Below are 16,362 nucleotides of genomic sequence, written 5' to 3' on the forward strand. Positions count from 1 at the left end.
ATACCTGGCTCGTCATTGATCTGACATGACTCTGATTTTCATTTTCTCACAGACCGGCGAAGGATGGCAGAATTATCACTTAATCTTGCTAAGCTCCGAACTGGGGACAAAGTGGACACAGACAAAGTGAAAGAGGTAAAGGAGGTGAAGTTGTTTCTTGCATGTCATACATGTTAAAGTTAATACAATTGTCATGTGATTTTTTTTTGGTTTTTAGGTCATCTCATCTCGATTCTTGAAGAGATTGAACTTATAAAATGGGTTGTGATGTCCAGATGTCTGTCTGTCCGGTCGTCAGTCCATCCGTACGTCTGTCCATGGACTTTTTGCTATTTTTGTTACTCCTCCCTTGTTACCTGGCTGATTGTTCTGAAACTTGACACATGATTACAAGACAGAAGCCTGCACAAACGCTCAGGTTTCAATTTTTCGATTTTGGATCATGGGGACTCCCAGGGGAGTGGGGGAGGGAGTTACCCCCCAAACTCCGTATACCTATTCGTCCCTTATTTACCAACTAATTGCTCGGAAAACCGATGCAGCCCTTCTACTTTATGGCCTGCACAATTGCTCAGGCTTCAATGTTGAAAATCCTTCAAAATTTTCCAAAATTTTTTCTAAATCCTGAGTTTGAATCCCGATCATCACTGAATTAACGCCAGGGGGGTTGACTCAGCCTGTCATCCTTCCGAGGTCGGCAAATTGAGTACCAGCTTGCTGGGATGAATGATCCTGGTGTGTACCCCGATTTAGAATAGGTACACGGTATCCATGCGCATCGTACGAGGTGACTAAGGGTTGGCGTCAGGAAGGGCATCCAACCATAAAAACATTGCCTCAAACAGGGAACCATGATTGTCATGGGGCCCGCAAGGCTAACCCCCGCTCTAGCGGGGAAAATGGCCTTAAAACGATCATTCATTCATTCATATTCCACAGGAGCAGGGTCAAAAGGTCAAATACTGAAAAATACAATTACGGACACATTTTAAAACATTTTCAAATGAAACTTTGTACATTTGATCAACATTAAGGTACGCATGAAATATGTAATGCTTTCTTGGATTTGACCCCCGTGGGTGGGGTCTTCGGGTCACAGGGGTCAAAATGGGGGAATTTTTTTTTTTACTCAAACTTTGATATTGGGTCATTCCTGGTGGAACTTTTTGCCATCTTTCAACCTTGTTTAACATGAGATGCGTGGGGATTTGAGATGGCATGCCATTGACTTCGCTCGAGTTGGATTTTTAATGAACTCATGAGAGATGCAGGTGGGAGAGGGGATACCTTTTCCATGATAACTTGTGCCCTATGTGGAATAAGTGATTACTTTCATATAAGCTTTTCTTACATGTGCCTCTGTGCAAAAGATCCAGACCCGTATTACAATATGGCATACATGGATAATGTAATGATGTCTTCCTTGACCTAATGGAGATATGGAGTACAGTTGGAGCTCGGCCTGGTTTTAGCATGGAGAACCTCTTTTCCCCCTTGTTTGCAAGCATTTTCAAGGAGCAGATCGTCTTGCAGTATGAAACTTTTAGCTTAAGATCTTACATCCAATCATAGATTGCGCCATTGTACGGTATCTGTGCTGACGTTCCTGTTTAGTGATTACTTAACACTTCTTCTCCCATTACCTTATGACCACTGTTTTGTCAGGTAGCTGACACATCCCAATCATGTGTACAGCATGTATGCTCTTTTTATTTACAGTATTCTGGGGGAATATATAGCAAGCTGGAAGAAAGACTACGCTCCTTCGTGCCACCTCCCAGACAAAGCGGTGGAATTGCACTACGTAGCAGGTAATCTCAGCCCAATCTCAGAATGTGTGTTCCGTCCCTCGGATGGACGTTAAACTGGACGTCCCGTCTGCGGGCATTAGTTGGTAGACATTAAATATACCACGGTATATTTTGTCGAAAGTACGCGAGCCATCACAGCGGCCAAATTTCAAATTACTGCTCTAGCATACAGGGGCACTGCATCGGCAGCACCGCTTCAACCCCAGTAAATGATGCTACCTGGAGCCATGTGCTGCATGCGGAAGAAGAAGCTTAGCCAATGTTGTTGTTTCGTATACAGCTTGTGGCTGCTGGTTGCATCATTTTCTGGAAGCGTGGCTGTGCCGCTGATGCAGTGTCCCTGTTACCAGTAAGCTGGTACTCATTTTGCCGACCTCAGAAGGATGACAGGCTGAGTCAACCTACCTGGTGCTATTTCAAACTCCCTTTGATGATGAAATGCACATGGGAGTAACACGAGAACTATGGAATCATTCTCATGTCCCCTTACCCCACCAAATGACCTTTGTGAACCGGCAAGTGTTGAGACCCCTTAAGGAGAGATTATGTTGAAAATTATTATCAATTCCAACATTTTGTCTTGGAGAGTATCAACGCTTAGTTTCCAACCTTCGTGTTTATTTTCAATAATGCACATTCTTACTGTTCCAACAGATCTAAAACTCGAGCGCAACTCCGCTAATCAACGTCCGAGAAGGTTCTGAAGACTCTCATCCTTTTGCACTATTTCTAGCGAGAAGTTGCTGATTGATCTATTAATACTTATAAGATCGTGTACTGTAGATCCACAACGTTTGTATACCGGGTGCGATTGGCCGATAGTTGTTGATGCCAAAACCACAGTGTCGATGTATTGGGATGAAAGTTAAACTTGGTTTATTGTCAACACCATTATGCTGAGGTTGACTGAATTGAAGCCATTGTTACCACGGCGATTGTATCATATTTCTATGAAAAGTTTGGTGCTATGACCATCTTAACCCTCGCTAATTTGATCATCCCAAAGTGTACAATTGTAAAGGCAAAGAGCCGATTCTTTTTCAATCTCTACGAACTTGTACAATAGCCTAACGGAAGTGCTAATCTTCACAATCAACTTGTCAGGTGGCTATGAACTGGTGTTTGTTGCTTGTTGTCTTGTTTTACTTGAAGTGAAACACTCATGACGTTTCATTAACTGAGAATTACTAGATCTGATTGTGGTTTTTTTTTTCTTTCTTCACTTTACATCCTTTAAAACAGAAATATATGATTAAGCATCCAATAACTTCCCTAGTGCGTCGTTGCTGCTGCTGTTATGATGATGGTGTCTGGTCCATAAATGGCATCGGGCTCCTCAGCATTTAAAATTGGCCGTGATGTTTTCTGGGTTATTCACACAATTGGTTATTTATCCTTCTGATTCATTCATTCATTCATTCATTCATTGGTTATGTTTTTTTTATTTGCTTCCACGTTTCATGAAATGCATAAACCATCGTACTGTAGAGTCTTTTAATTCACCAAAATAACGTTTTATTTATTTGCTATTATTTTGTTGAAAACAAGACTTGACTGGAGCATCAATGTATAATCCCCCAATTGCCTTGAAAAAAGTAAAAACAATTTTGTATACAGTGTCGAGGCTCATGGAGCTGCTATTCGTAGAGCGTTCAGGCCATACGTTGAACACGACATGCGTAAGTGGAAACAAAAAAATGATAATGATCACATTTAGTCATTTTTAGTTTGAAATATAATTGAGGTTTAATTCCAAATGCCAATATCTAACAGAGGTTCTTTAATCTCAAGTACACAGTATAATGAATAATTCTGTCATCCTGTAGTTTCTCACACTAATTTATTGATATTAATGTCATACAGTGCATGGATAATATCGATTAATTAAATGAGAGTTGTAATAATGCACTGGATGAACTTTTACACTCCGTAATTTAATTATTAATGCGGGTGTGTAATTAAATTATGAATGTAGGTGTGTAATTTAATTATTAATGTGGGTGTGTAATTTAATTATTAATGTGGGTGTGTTATCTAATTATTGATGTAGGTGTGTCATTTAATTATTAATGTAGGTGTGTAATTTAATTATTAATGTGGGTGTGTAATTTAATTATTAATGTGGCCATGTAATTTAATTATTAATGTGGGTGTGTAATTTAATTATTAATGTGGGCATGTAATTTAATTATTAATGTGGGCGTGTAATTTAATTATTAATGTGGGCATGTAATTTAATTATTAATGTGGGTGTGTAATTTAATTATTAATGAGGGCATGTAATTTAATTATTAATGTGGGTGTGTAATTTAATTATTAATGTGGGCATGTAATTTAATTATTAATGTGGGTGCGTAATTTAATTATGAATGTGGGCATGTAATTTAATTATTAATGTGGGTGTGTAATTTAATTATTAATGTGGGCATGTAATTTAATTATTAATGTGGGTGTGTAATTTAATTATTAATGTGGGTGTGTAATTTAATTTTTAATGTGGGTGTATAATCTAATTATTAATGTGGGTGTGTAATTTAATTATTAATGTGGGTGTGTAATTTAATTATTAATGTGGGTGTGTAATCTAATTATTAATGTGGGCATGTAATTTAATTATTAATGTGGGTGTATAATTTAATTATTAATGTGGGCATGTAATTTAATTATTAATGTGGGTGTGTAATTTAATTATTAATGTGGGCATGTAATTTAATTATTAATGTGGGTGTGTAATTTAATTATTAATGTGGGTGTGTAATCTAATTATTGATGTGGGTGTGTCATTTAATTATTAATGTAGGTGTGTAATTTAATTATTAATGTGGGTGTGTAATTTAATTATTAATGTGGGTATGTAATTTAATTATTAATGTGGGTGTGTAATTTAATTATTAATGTGGGTGTGTAATTTAATTATTGTGGGTGTGTAATTTAATTATTAATGTGGGTGTGTCATTTAATTATTAATGTGGGTGTGTCATTTAATTATTAATGTGGGTGTGTAATTTAATTATTAATGTGGGTGTGTCATTTAATTATTAATGTGGGTGTGTAATTTAATTATTAATGTGGGTATGTAATCTAATTATTAATGTGGGTGTGTAATCTAATTATTAATGTGTGTGTAATTTAATTATTAATGTGGGTGTGTAATTTAATTATTAATGTGGGTGTGTAATCTAATTATTAATGTGGGCATGTAATTTAATTATTAATGTGGGTGTGTAATTTAATTATTAATGTGGGCATGTAATTTAATTATTAATGTGGGTGTGTAATTTAATTATTAATGTGGGCATGTAATTTAATTATTAATGTGGGTGTGTAATTTAATTATTAATGTGGGTGTGTAATCTAATTATTGATGTGGGTGTGTCATTTAATTATTAATGTAGGTGTGTAATTTAATTATTAATGTGGGTGTGTAATTTAATTATTAATGTGGGTGTGTAATTTAATTATTAATGTGTGTGTGTAATTTAATTATTAATGTGGGTGTGTAATTTAATTATTAATGTGGGTGTGTAATTTAATTATTAATGTGGGTGTGTAATTTAATTATTAATGTGGGTGTGTAATTTAATTATTAATGTGGGTGTGTCATTTAATTATTAATGTGGGTGTGTCATTTAATTATTAATGTGGGTGTGTAATTTAATTATTAATGTGGGTGTGTAATTTAATTATTAATGTGGGTGTGTAATTTAATTATTAATGTGGGCGTGTAATTTAATTATTAATGTGGGTGTGTAATTTAATTATTAATGTGGGTGTGTAATCTATTTATTGATGTGGGTGTGCCATTTAATTATTAATGTAGGTGTGTAATTTAATTATTAATGTGGGTGTGTAATTTAATTATTAATGTGGGTGTGTAATTTAATTATTAATGTGGGTGTGTAATTTCATTATTAATGTGGGTGTGTAATTTCATTATTAATGTGGGTGTGTAATTTCATTATTGATGTGGGTGTGTCATTTAATTATTAATGTGGGTGTGTAATTTCATTATTAATGTGGGTGTGTAATTTCATTATTGATGTGGGTGTGTAATTTAATTATTAATGTTCGTGTGTAATTTAATTATTAATGTGGGCGTGTAATTTAATTATTAATGTGGGTGTGTAATTTAATTATTAATGTGGGTGTGTAATTTAATTATTAATGTGGGTGTGTAATTTAATTATTAATGTGGGTGTGTAATTTAATTTATTAATGTGGGTGTGTTTTTGCCTGTTCAGCTATTATATAATTTTCAAAGCCATTAGTGGAGCTGACACGTTGTTTCTATGTTGCGTATTTTTTCGTTATATACTTGTAAATATGTACTTTACATACATTTTGAATGAACAGTTAACATATCGTTCACAGCACTATTGGTGTATGTTACGATGGGGATTTTTAATTTTTTCATTTCCATCTTCTCTTTATTTTATTTTTATTGCCTTTCTAACTTAATGGCTCTAATATTTCTGTTGATGCTCATGTTTTCGGTGTACCACATCATGAAGTTTTTTGATACGGTTCTTCATTCTCATTCTTGTTCAACACCTTGCAAAGCAGGCCGTTGGATTTGACTCGTTCAACGTTTGATTTGATTCTACATTAATAAACATATTTTGGTGACCAAGCTTCTGAACGTTTGTATAGTTGAGCAATGGGGATGTCCCTTCTTTGAGAGTTCAATAATGGATGCCAATTTTGGGTGTTTTTGCTTTGCTTGCATTAACCATAGGCCTCATCACCAAGGTTGCATACAGGCATTGTTTTAGGCTTACACTAGAGCCACGCAGCACATAACCTATTGAAATTAAGAAATAAAATAAGAAGTGCCAGTGTCCCAACTTTTCTCAAGATGAGAAACATAACTAACCCTTCCCAAAACCCCCTAGCCCTCTCCCTCCTCCCCTATTCTACTCCCCATGGGGCCTACACTATCCTTGAAAAATTTGGTCATGATCAATTCGGGTGCATAAATACATTACCCTTCCCCATATTTAAAGTTCCCCCAATAAAGCTCAAAATAGATTAAAGCCAATAACTTAATTGTTTCATCATTAACCCCATATGGGGCCTACACACTTTCCCTACCAAGTTTGGTGGTAATCCCTCAAGCTTTTAAAGATCCCCCTCCCCCTATTCCAAATTCTCCCGAAATTTAATGATATATAAAAGTCAATAAATTCATTTTTTCCACCATAAATCCACCATAGGACTGCATTAATTATGCAAACCACATTCGGTGCCGCTGCGGCCCGTAGGACTGCGTGAATAGCTGGACCCTAATAAAGAGTATTGCCCTTCCACCTCCCCAACCCCCTAAAATTGCTATCCCCCTATTTTACTCCCAGTTGGATTAGCGGTTAGGGTGCTGGCTTGGGATCCTAGGATCCTGGGTTCAAATCCCGGTTGATTGCCGAATTAATGCCAGGGGGGTTGACTCGGCCTGTCATCCTTCCGAGGTCGGCAAATCGAGTACCAGTTCACTGGTAATTCCCTGTGCGTTGCAAGAGGTGACCAACAGGGTTGGCGGCAGGAAGGGCATCCGGCCATAAAACATCGCTTCAAAAAGGGGACCACTGTGCCCGAAAAAGGCCAACCCCAGCTCTGTGGGGAAAAATGGCCTCTAAAGGTGGTACTATTTTACTCCCTACTGTCCCCCATTATGTGTTGCTAAGTTTGGTTGAGATCACGTAATCACGATTCCAAAGATCTCCCCTCTCTCTCTCCCACCCCAAAGCACTCCACTTGAGGTCCCCCATTGTGTCTGCCCCTATTTTGGTGGCCCTACAATGTCCCGTTCTCACCATGTACAAGGTATAGGGGAACAGGCAGACAGACAAACAGAAAATGGAGTGTCGCGATAAGGGCAGCTTTGTGTTGATGTCAGATTTTTCTGATGCGAGACCAATTTTATCAAACGCGGTTTGGCACATGGACCGATTTTCCAGCTTGTTGTTTTTCAAGTTTGCAAACAAAGCTGAGGTTCCTGTGTTGTTTTAGAGAAGGATTTCACTCTGAAAAAGGTACATCCTTGCTTCAACAATCACATTCAACTTACGCTCGTCTCTCTGCATCACAATATACAGCCTTTTGTTTCATGACCGAATCGAAGCAACTGGCATCATAGATAAAGTGCATCACATTTCCTGTGCTGCTTCCTTGTTGCGCAAAGCTCACAGGGAGGCGTTGAAACTGCTGAAATAGAGAACAGCTATTTATTTTCCAGGAAACAAGAAAATTCTGTCTTTTCCTGTTACTCAAAGTCTCATGGTTGTTTGGAGCTTCGGCAACTGGTGACCGATGGAGGAGACAATACGGGAGGGATATCTGGTGAAAAGAGTGAGTTTTCATTGCATTTTATCACTACCATTTACTGGAAATTAATGTATAATGAAAATTACTCATTTTGACTTCAGGAAAACCTGTCTGTAATGTGCTTGTAAATGTGTAAGTAAAATTTCACAGTTTGTCTGTCTTCGGACGAGGGCATACAAGATGTCTGAAGATGACAACCTTCGTTTTCCCTTTGTAATTGATGTGAGTGCCGCAGAAATTGATTGATGATGATGGAAGTGACCGAGGAACTTCTCATCTGTTTTTCCCACCGTGGTTTGTTTTCTTTACTCCCATCCACTTCTCGTCTGCTTGGAACAAACACACCGTGAATGAAATTGAGGTTAAAGTAAGTGTATCATTCTAGCTCAGGCACGATTTTTTTTCCTTCACTCTTTGTGAAAGGTTTTCTGTAGTACATGGAATATGAGTGCCTAGCTTTAGATCAATGCCACAGAGGCTGGCAGGATGGCCTAGAGTTACGCACACTCGCCTCTCAGCCATCTAACCTGGGTTTGAATCCCAATCCAGCTATAAACTGCCATCGTGGTGTTTCACAGGCTGGATGATTCATCAACATGTCCCTTGGATGGAGACGTTAAACTCGGTGTACAGTCCGTCGGCATTAGCTGGTGGACGTTAAAGATCCCACGGTATCCTTCACAAAGAGCTATCGCCAGCACCATGAACAAATTGCAAACTCCTGCCCTAATCTAGAGAGGGCATTGCATCAGTGGCACAGCTGTGCCCTCATGATGCCACTCTGCAGCCTTGTGCTGCATCCCGAAGAAGAAGAAGATTGCCACACGACCTACTTTAGTCATTATAATCTTTCTTGAATAGACCATCTTTTTTTTCTTCTTCTTTGTATTGTCTTTCCCCATGCTTCCTATTCCATGAAATGTCAGGTAATTTATGAGGCCAGAAGGAATGTCTACTGTAGCTTGATTACTAACTTTGAATGAGAAAGTTATATTGGACAAGATTAATTGTGTTCTTTTTGTCTGTAGACATTATGGTCCACAACAACAATGCTTATACATGTTATTGTTACAAAAGATAAGCCGACTCTCTCTCTATCTCCCTCAACGGCATAAGTTTGTTAGAGGGATCTACATAAGGTAAGACGACTCTCTCTCTCTCTCTCGCCCCCTGCTGGCTGTCGGTGTGTTTGGGTGTGGCAAGATGGCGGCTGTGCATGTGTGGTGAGGTACGAGCTGCTCTGCTGTTCTATTCTTTTGTCCCTTTCCGTGTCGTATTTCACCTTTTTCCTTCCCCCTGTTTGTTTATCTTCACATCTTTACTCTGCATTTGTGCCCCAACCCCTCCACTTTGATCAGACCCGACATTTCGGGGCTTCGGCCGCCCCCCTCCCCCCTTTGCCCCACCACCTCCTTTTTCCCTCCTCGGTTTTTTTTTCCTCATCTCGTTTTTATTTCTATTCACTCGCGTTGGCTTAGCGGCTAGGGTGCCAGCTTAGGATCCTAGGATCCTGGGTTCAAATCCCGGTCGATCGCTGAATTAACGCCAGGGGGGTTCACTCAGCCTGTCATCCTTCCGAGGTCGGCTAATTGAGTACCAGTTCACTGGTAATTCCCTGTTTGTCGTAAAAGGCGACAAACAGGGTTGGCGGCAGGAAGGGCATCCGGCCGTAAAACATTGCTTCAAAAAGGGGACCGAAAAAACAACAACAACCACGGTGCCCGAAAAAGGCCAACCCCCGCTTGCGGGGAAAATGGCCTCTAAAGGTGGTTTTTTTTTCACTCCTTCCTGTCCTTTGTTTCCCTTCATTTTCTGAGAGAGAGAGAGAGAAAGAGAGCCCACAGCTGTTTATGGATAACTTTTACATTACTCGGCGGCCCATTCCGTCCTCCGGCTGATCGGTTTTTTTTCTCCACCAGCTGTTTTTCGCCTTTGAAAATCTGTCTCGGCTCGTAATTAATTAATAATTAATTACTGTTCGAGAGCGATATTCACCCTCATCCCATCCCATCTCTCGTCCCTTCCTCCCCCCCCCCCCCCACCGCCCTCGTCCCTTCCCCCCGCCCCGTCCTTTGTCCCCTTCCCCCCCCCACCCTCATCCCTCCCCCCCCCACCCTCGTCCCTTCCCCCCCTACCCTCGTCCCTTCCCTCCCCACCCTCGTCCCTTGTTTCTGCCCCCCCCCTCGTCCCTTGTCTCTGCCCCCCCCCCACTCTCGTCCCTTGTCCCTTCCCCCCCCCCCCCCTCGTCCCTTGTAAATTATGACTTCGTTTTCGCGTTACGCGGCATATGAAGCGTTAACGCGTAGACATGGCGTCGTTTGTCCACTTTGTCCATCCCGTTTACTACCAGTTCCGAGCTGGGGAATGGTTTTCCGCTTGTTTCCCCTTTAAATACCGAGCAGACTAAGGATTCAATAAACGTTCCCACTTTACAAATGGGGCCGGTAAATCTGAGTTTGCTGGGATCTCAAACCCAAGCTCCAATCCCAGATACAAAAAATATCCACCAAAGTGTTAATGAGTGCTCACGGGAACACCTTGGGAAACTTGTGAAGGTGACACCGGACAAGATCGTGGGGGCGACATGTAATACCCCAGATCCTGACGACATGTTATCTGACGTGTCTGAGTCTGAGGATGACATTGAGGCAACCGAGCTGTCACAATCGGTTACAGGTCACTCACAGGTATCCCCTCAACTCATTCTTACCTTCCTTGACGAAACGTATCGTCACCGTAACATCGTAATTAAAGACTATTTCCCTGACTTGGCAGCATTCATTTGCACCGCAAAGTCAATAATCAAAGCACCTGAGGATTTTGACCTGACGAGATCTCAATTCCACAGGTTAAGAAAGTTTGTCACTCGAGCAGGTACGGAGTGTTCCCAACCGCAGGTCGATTTCATTAACAGGGAATGAACATGAACGGCGGTGGTGCGAGTCACCTTCGTCAGGCCCAAGTTAAAAACTTGTTTGATCATAAAAAGGCAAATGTTCTTTTACTGCAAGAGACCCACATCACACCTGACGTGGAACATGACTGGTGCCAAACTTTTAAAGGACAATGCTATTTTAGCAATCTGTCAGCCTCATCTGCTGGGGTTGGGTTTTTTCTAAAGCCAGGTCTAGCTTTTGAGTCTTGCTATTTTCAGGAAGTCATAAAAGGCCGGCTTATTTCCCTTCAGCTCGTACATCAAAACTTCCGCTGCACCATTTTCAATGTGTACGCACCCAGTGAGAGCAGGGATCGAAAGGCCTTTTTCACCTCCATGATAAACCACCTGAAATCAGTTGATCTCGACCAGTGTGTGTGCATTGGTGGTGACTTTAATTGCACCTTTGACCCTTCGAAGGACAGAAATTCTGCAGAACCCCACCCCGAGTTCCATACGGATCTATCCCGTTTCTTTAAGACGGCCGGTCTACTTGATGTTTGGCAATTGCATCACCCCAACGTAGCCCAGTATACCTGGTGTCGATGTGCCAATGGTCGGGTGTCTTCGGCAAGACTCGACCGCTGGTACATTAATGTACCCTTTAGGAACGACGCGGTCTCTTCAGGTTGTTTTCCGTCATTGTTTTCAGACCACCATATGGTAACCTTAGATCTTTCTTTTCCTCAACCCACAAGCAGAAATAGTTACTGGAAGTTTAACGTTAAACTGTTAGAAGATAGTTTATTTACAGACTCCTTTCGTGATTTCTGGGCTGAAATGAGCACAAAAAAAATCTCCTTTCTCCTCAATTAGTCTATGGTGGGACAACCTAAAGGCCCAGATTCGAGTATTTTGCCAACAATTTAATTCACACTGTACCAATGTAAAACACATCATGATGGCTTGCTTGGAAGCAGATATCTTAAGGTTAGAGGGCAAGCTGGCCAATGAGAGCAACGCAGTGAACTATCGGTTGCTACTCGAGAAGAAGGCCCAATTAAGGGATTTGATCCATGAAAAAGCAGCGGGCACACTGGTTAGGCTAAGAATACAGAATATTAAGGTTTCAGATACCCCGAGTCAGTCTTTCTTTCATCTAGAAACTGTAGACAAACCAACACGACTTATAATCTTCGGTTTTGGACTCATGGGGGAACATCCTTACTAATCCAAGTGATATAAGATTAAATGTAATCGATTTCTTTTCTGATCTTTTCAAAGACAAAACGGTTTCTCATGAAATGATGAATGTTTTGACCTCCCATTTTCCTTCTGTGACTGAGGCCCAACGTTTGGAACTGGATGCTCCAATTACCCTTCCAGAGTTAACTGGTGCACTTGCTGAGATGGAGTCGGGAAAGGCCCCAGGCATTAATGGCCTACCCGCCGAATTATTTTTGGCATTCTGGGACATTTTGGGCCCAGAGCTGCTCAACGTTCTGGATGCGTCTCTTCTATCCACAGAATTACCGCTCAGTTTTAGAAGAGCAGTACTCTGCCTGCTACCCAAGACTGGCGATCTCCGACACCTGTCAAACTGGCGTCCGATCTCTTTGTTGTGCACGGATTACAAACTGTTTTCCAAGGTCCTTGCGAACCGGTTGACGACAGTTATTGGTGACCAGGTGTCACCTGATCAAAGTTGCAGCATCCCTGGCAGATCCATCTACGACAACATATTCCTAATCAGAGATTTGTTAACCGGTAAATGTGTCAAAGAGGATTTTGGATTGGTGTTTCTTGACCTTGCAAAGGCCTTTGATGGTATTGATCATGAGTTTTTGTGCCATGTGTTGCAAGCTTGCGGGCTCGGTGCTAATTTTAGAGCCTATATAGCTTTGTTGTATGCAAACATCTCCAGCTTGATCAACAACGAATCAAGTTAACAACAAATTTTGCCCACCCATAAAGGTTCAGAGAGGGGTAAGGCAAGGTTGTCCACTTTCAGGTCTATTATTTGCCCTCGCCTTGGAGCCTCTCTTAATCACTCTCAGAAAAGATATCCCTGGACTTGTTCTTTCTCCAGGACACCCCCTTTTGACCCTGTCTGCATATGCCGACGACCTATGTGTCATCATAAAAAGAAAATGCGACAGTGACGCCTTGGAAAAGTGTTTATTGGACTTCAACCTTGCCTCATCATTAAGATGCAATTGGGGGAAAAGCAAGGCTCTATGGTTCCCTTTTCCCAACAATGACTTACCTGTGCCATCGTTATTACCACCACCCCCTCCCCCCCTTCCTGCAGAGCTAGTGTGGGCAAACGATGGCATCAAGTATTTGGGCGTTTTCCTCGGTCCTCCTCAGTATGTCCAAAACAATTGGGAGAGGATCATTGACCAGGTGGATAAGCGTTTGGCCGATGGAAAAGAGCTCTACCCCACCTTTCCTATAAAGGCCGTGTGCTTGTTGTGAACAACCTAGTCACTACTCTTTTGTGACACCGTTTCATCTGCCTGCAACCACCGGAGGTTTTGCTTCAAGCTATTCAGAGAAAATTGGTGGGTTTTTTTGGGGAGGCTACCACTGGCTTCGACCCAGCGCCATATGTTGTCCCTCGGCTGAGGGTGGTCATGGACTCGTTGACGTGAAATGCCACCTGTTGGCCTTCCGGCTCCGCTCCATCCAACGATTGCTTTATGCAGAGCACTTACCAGGCAAGCCCTTGGCCTGCTCTATTCTTCAACGAGCTGGAAGGCTCGGTTACGGTCAGGAACTGTTTTGACCAACCTACAACACGGTGATGCATCTCTGCTTCCAGTCTTTCATCAGAGCCTCTTGAATGCCTGGCAGGGCGTTTCGATAAATCGTCAAACAGACCCGTATTGCATTAACATGTTTGCACACGAGCCTTTATTTTTCAATTTTCTTTTCCCCGATATCCTGCGGAGTCGTGATTTCTGCCAACATTTTATAGTGGCCAACATTTTAAAAGTGTGCCATCTCCGGCATGACTCTGGACACGGTTGGAAACCTGCGAACGAGCTGGCGGACCTAACAGGTGTTCAGTCCAGGAGGTTAATTGGGAACGTACTAAGAGCAGTGATCCGAAGAGGCCACCAGCTAGGCCTACATTGGACCCAGGATACAGAGGTTGAGCCCACAGTACCAAAATTAATTGTGTCTTTTACCCCAAATGATCTGCCCCCCATGAGTACAGGGTCACCCCCCTTCCATGCAATGAGCAGCAAGAGCATCTATAGGTCTTGTGTTAAACTACTTATTGGGGACCCACCTCTAGCTGGGGTTACCCGGTGGAAAGGACTCTTGCCTCCCGGTCCCCCCTCTGAGCCTTTATGGGATACAATGTATGCTGGACTTACTGTATATCTAAAAGAACAGGTGACCTCCAGTGGTGTTTGGCCCACTGGATTGTTCCTTCCAATGGTGTCATTCGTTTTTTTCCACCATTTCTGGCTGTTGCCCCTTTTGTCTGGAGAGGGAAGACTTGTTTCATGCCTTCATTAATTGTGAAAGACTTTCTCCTTTGTTTTATTGGTTAAATTTTATTTCCCATAGATTGCGGATTACCTTTTCTTTGAAGGCTTACATCTTTGGGTTTCCTCCCAAAAAGGAAACTACATCTATTGTATTCGGTTTCCTTACCGCTACCGCTAAACTTGCCGTATACCTGTGACGGAAGGCGAAACTGGGCGGTAGACCCATGCAAGAATGCAGTATTATGGTGTTTTTTAGTTCTTTGGTGTCAGCAAGGCTCAAACTTGAATTCGACTATGCCCAAACTGCAAACGACCTTGCAAATTTTATTGTGACCTGGTGTGTTGAAGGGATTTGTAAAGTCCATGATAACAAATTAATAATTTCTTTATAATATATTTCGGTTGTTCTCATACATTGTTCTATGCTTCTCCTCGCCGGTCTTTTTCTTCCCCTTCTCGTGACCTACTCTTTCTTTCTTCCGTCTCTCCTCATGTTTGCAAATGCAAATGTAAATTTGTACATATAAAATTAATTATGCCTCGTTTAGAAATGATGAAATTAGAAATTATGCCTAATTTTTGTCCATGTTGTTTTTTGGTATTTTCGCCTTTTCTGTTGTTTGGATTGCAGTGCACTGATTGATTTTCCCTTTCGGGATTTCTATGACTTTGTTGAATTTCCTTGAAGCTGCTTTGGTGTTACTCTTGTTTTATACTTTTATAATAAAAAGGGTTTAAAAGTCAAGTTTCCCTCTTTCTCCCTGTCTCTCTTTCTCTCTCTCTCCATCTTTCTCCCTGTCTCTCTTTCTCCCTGTCTCTCTTTCTCTCTCTCTCCCCCTCTTTCTCCCTGTCTCTCTTTCTCCCTGTCTCTCTCTCTCTCTCTCTTGTTAAGTTTTTTATTTTAGTGCTTGGTGTTTTTATTGTTGTTGTTTGGCTGCACATGCTTTGAATTGTGGTGACTTTATTATTTGCATGACTTGTATGGTTTTCTTACCTTTATAATAAAAGAGCTTCAAAAGTCTCTCTCTCTCTCTCTCTTTCTCTCTTTCTCTCTTCTCTCTTTCTCTCTTTCTCTCTTCTCCCTGTCTCTCTTTCTCCCTGTCTCTCTTTCTCCCTGTCTCTCTTTCTCCCTGTCTCTCTTTCTCCCTGTCTCTCTTTCTCCCTGTCTCTCTTTCTCCCTGTCTCTCTTTCTCCCTGTCTCTCTTTCTCCCTGTCTCTCTTTCTCCCTGTCTCTCTTTCTCCCTGTCTCTCTTTCTCCCTGTCTCTCTTTCTCCCTGTCTCTCTTTCTCCCTGTCTTTCTTTCTCCCTGTCTCTCTTTCTCCCTGTCTCTCTTTCTCCCTGTCTCTCTTTCTCCCTGTCTCTCTTTCTCCCTGTCTCTCTTTCTCCCTGTCTCTCTTTCTCCCTGTCTCTCTTTCTCCCTGTCTCTCTTTCTCCCTGTCTCTCTTTCTCCCTGTCTCTCTTTCTCCCTGTCTCTCTTTCTCCCCGTCTCTCTTTCTCCCCGTCTCTCTTTCTCCCCCCGTCTCTCTTCTCCCCGTCTCTCTTTCTCCCTGTCTCTCTTTCTCCCTGTCTCTCTTTCTCCCTGTCTCTCTTTCTCTCTCTCTCTCTTTCTCCCTCTCCCTCTTTCTCCCTCTGCCTCTCCCCCTCTCCCCTCTCCTCTCTCTCTCTTTCCTCTCTTTCATCTGCTTGACACTATTCGGCTTTATAATAGTTTTAATAAGAATATTGAGCAAGGACAAGCCTTTGACTGTATCGATCACACCTATCTTTTTAGAATCTTGGAAGGTTTTGGCTTTGACCCCAGACTTAATATTTGGAAGCACAGCCTTTGGACAAAATTACTGCAATCAAGCGCTTC

The 16,362-nt window shown here is 41.4% G+C and overlaps 2 protein-coding genes across 2 annotated transcripts in view; both read left to right on the top strand.

Annotated features, from left to right (window-relative positions):
* SANBR (SANT and BTB domain regulator of CSR) overlaps positions 1 to 3,961 on the top strand; it is a 50,493-nt gene extending 46,532 nt beyond the window's left edge. Inside the window, exons 18-20 of the mRNA XM_068128393.2 lie at positions 53 to 135; positions 1,720 to 1,811; positions 2,466 to 3,961. Of these exons, the coding sequence (XP_067984494.2) occupies positions 53 to 135; positions 1,720 to 1,811; positions 2,466 to 2,493 (203 nt within the window). The 3' untranslated portion in view covers positions 2,494 to 3,961. The remainder of the gene's footprint in view (positions 1 to 52; positions 136 to 1,719; positions 1,812 to 2,465) is intronic.
* A 3,841-nt stretch (positions 3,962 to 7,802) lies between these two features.
* Positions 7,803 to 16,362, top strand: part of LOC137435026 (pleckstrin) — a 54,259-nt gene continuing 45,699 nt past the window's right edge. Inside the window, exons 1-2 of the mRNA XM_068128391.2 lie at positions 7,803 to 7,837; positions 8,041 to 8,153. Coding sequence (XP_067984492.1) covers positions 8,115 to 8,153 — 39 coding nt within the window. The 5' untranslated portion in view covers positions 7,803 to 7,837; positions 8,041 to 8,114. The remainder of the gene's footprint in view (positions 7,838 to 8,040; positions 8,154 to 16,362) is intronic.

This window comes from Myxine glutinosa, chromosome 9 (genome assembly GCF_964187855.1).
Source record: "Myxine glutinosa chromosome 9, kmMyxGlut1.1, whole genome shotgun sequence".
In the NCBI taxonomy this organism is placed as follows: Eukaryota; Metazoa; Chordata; class Myxini; order Myxiniformes; family Myxinidae; genus Myxine; species Myxine glutinosa.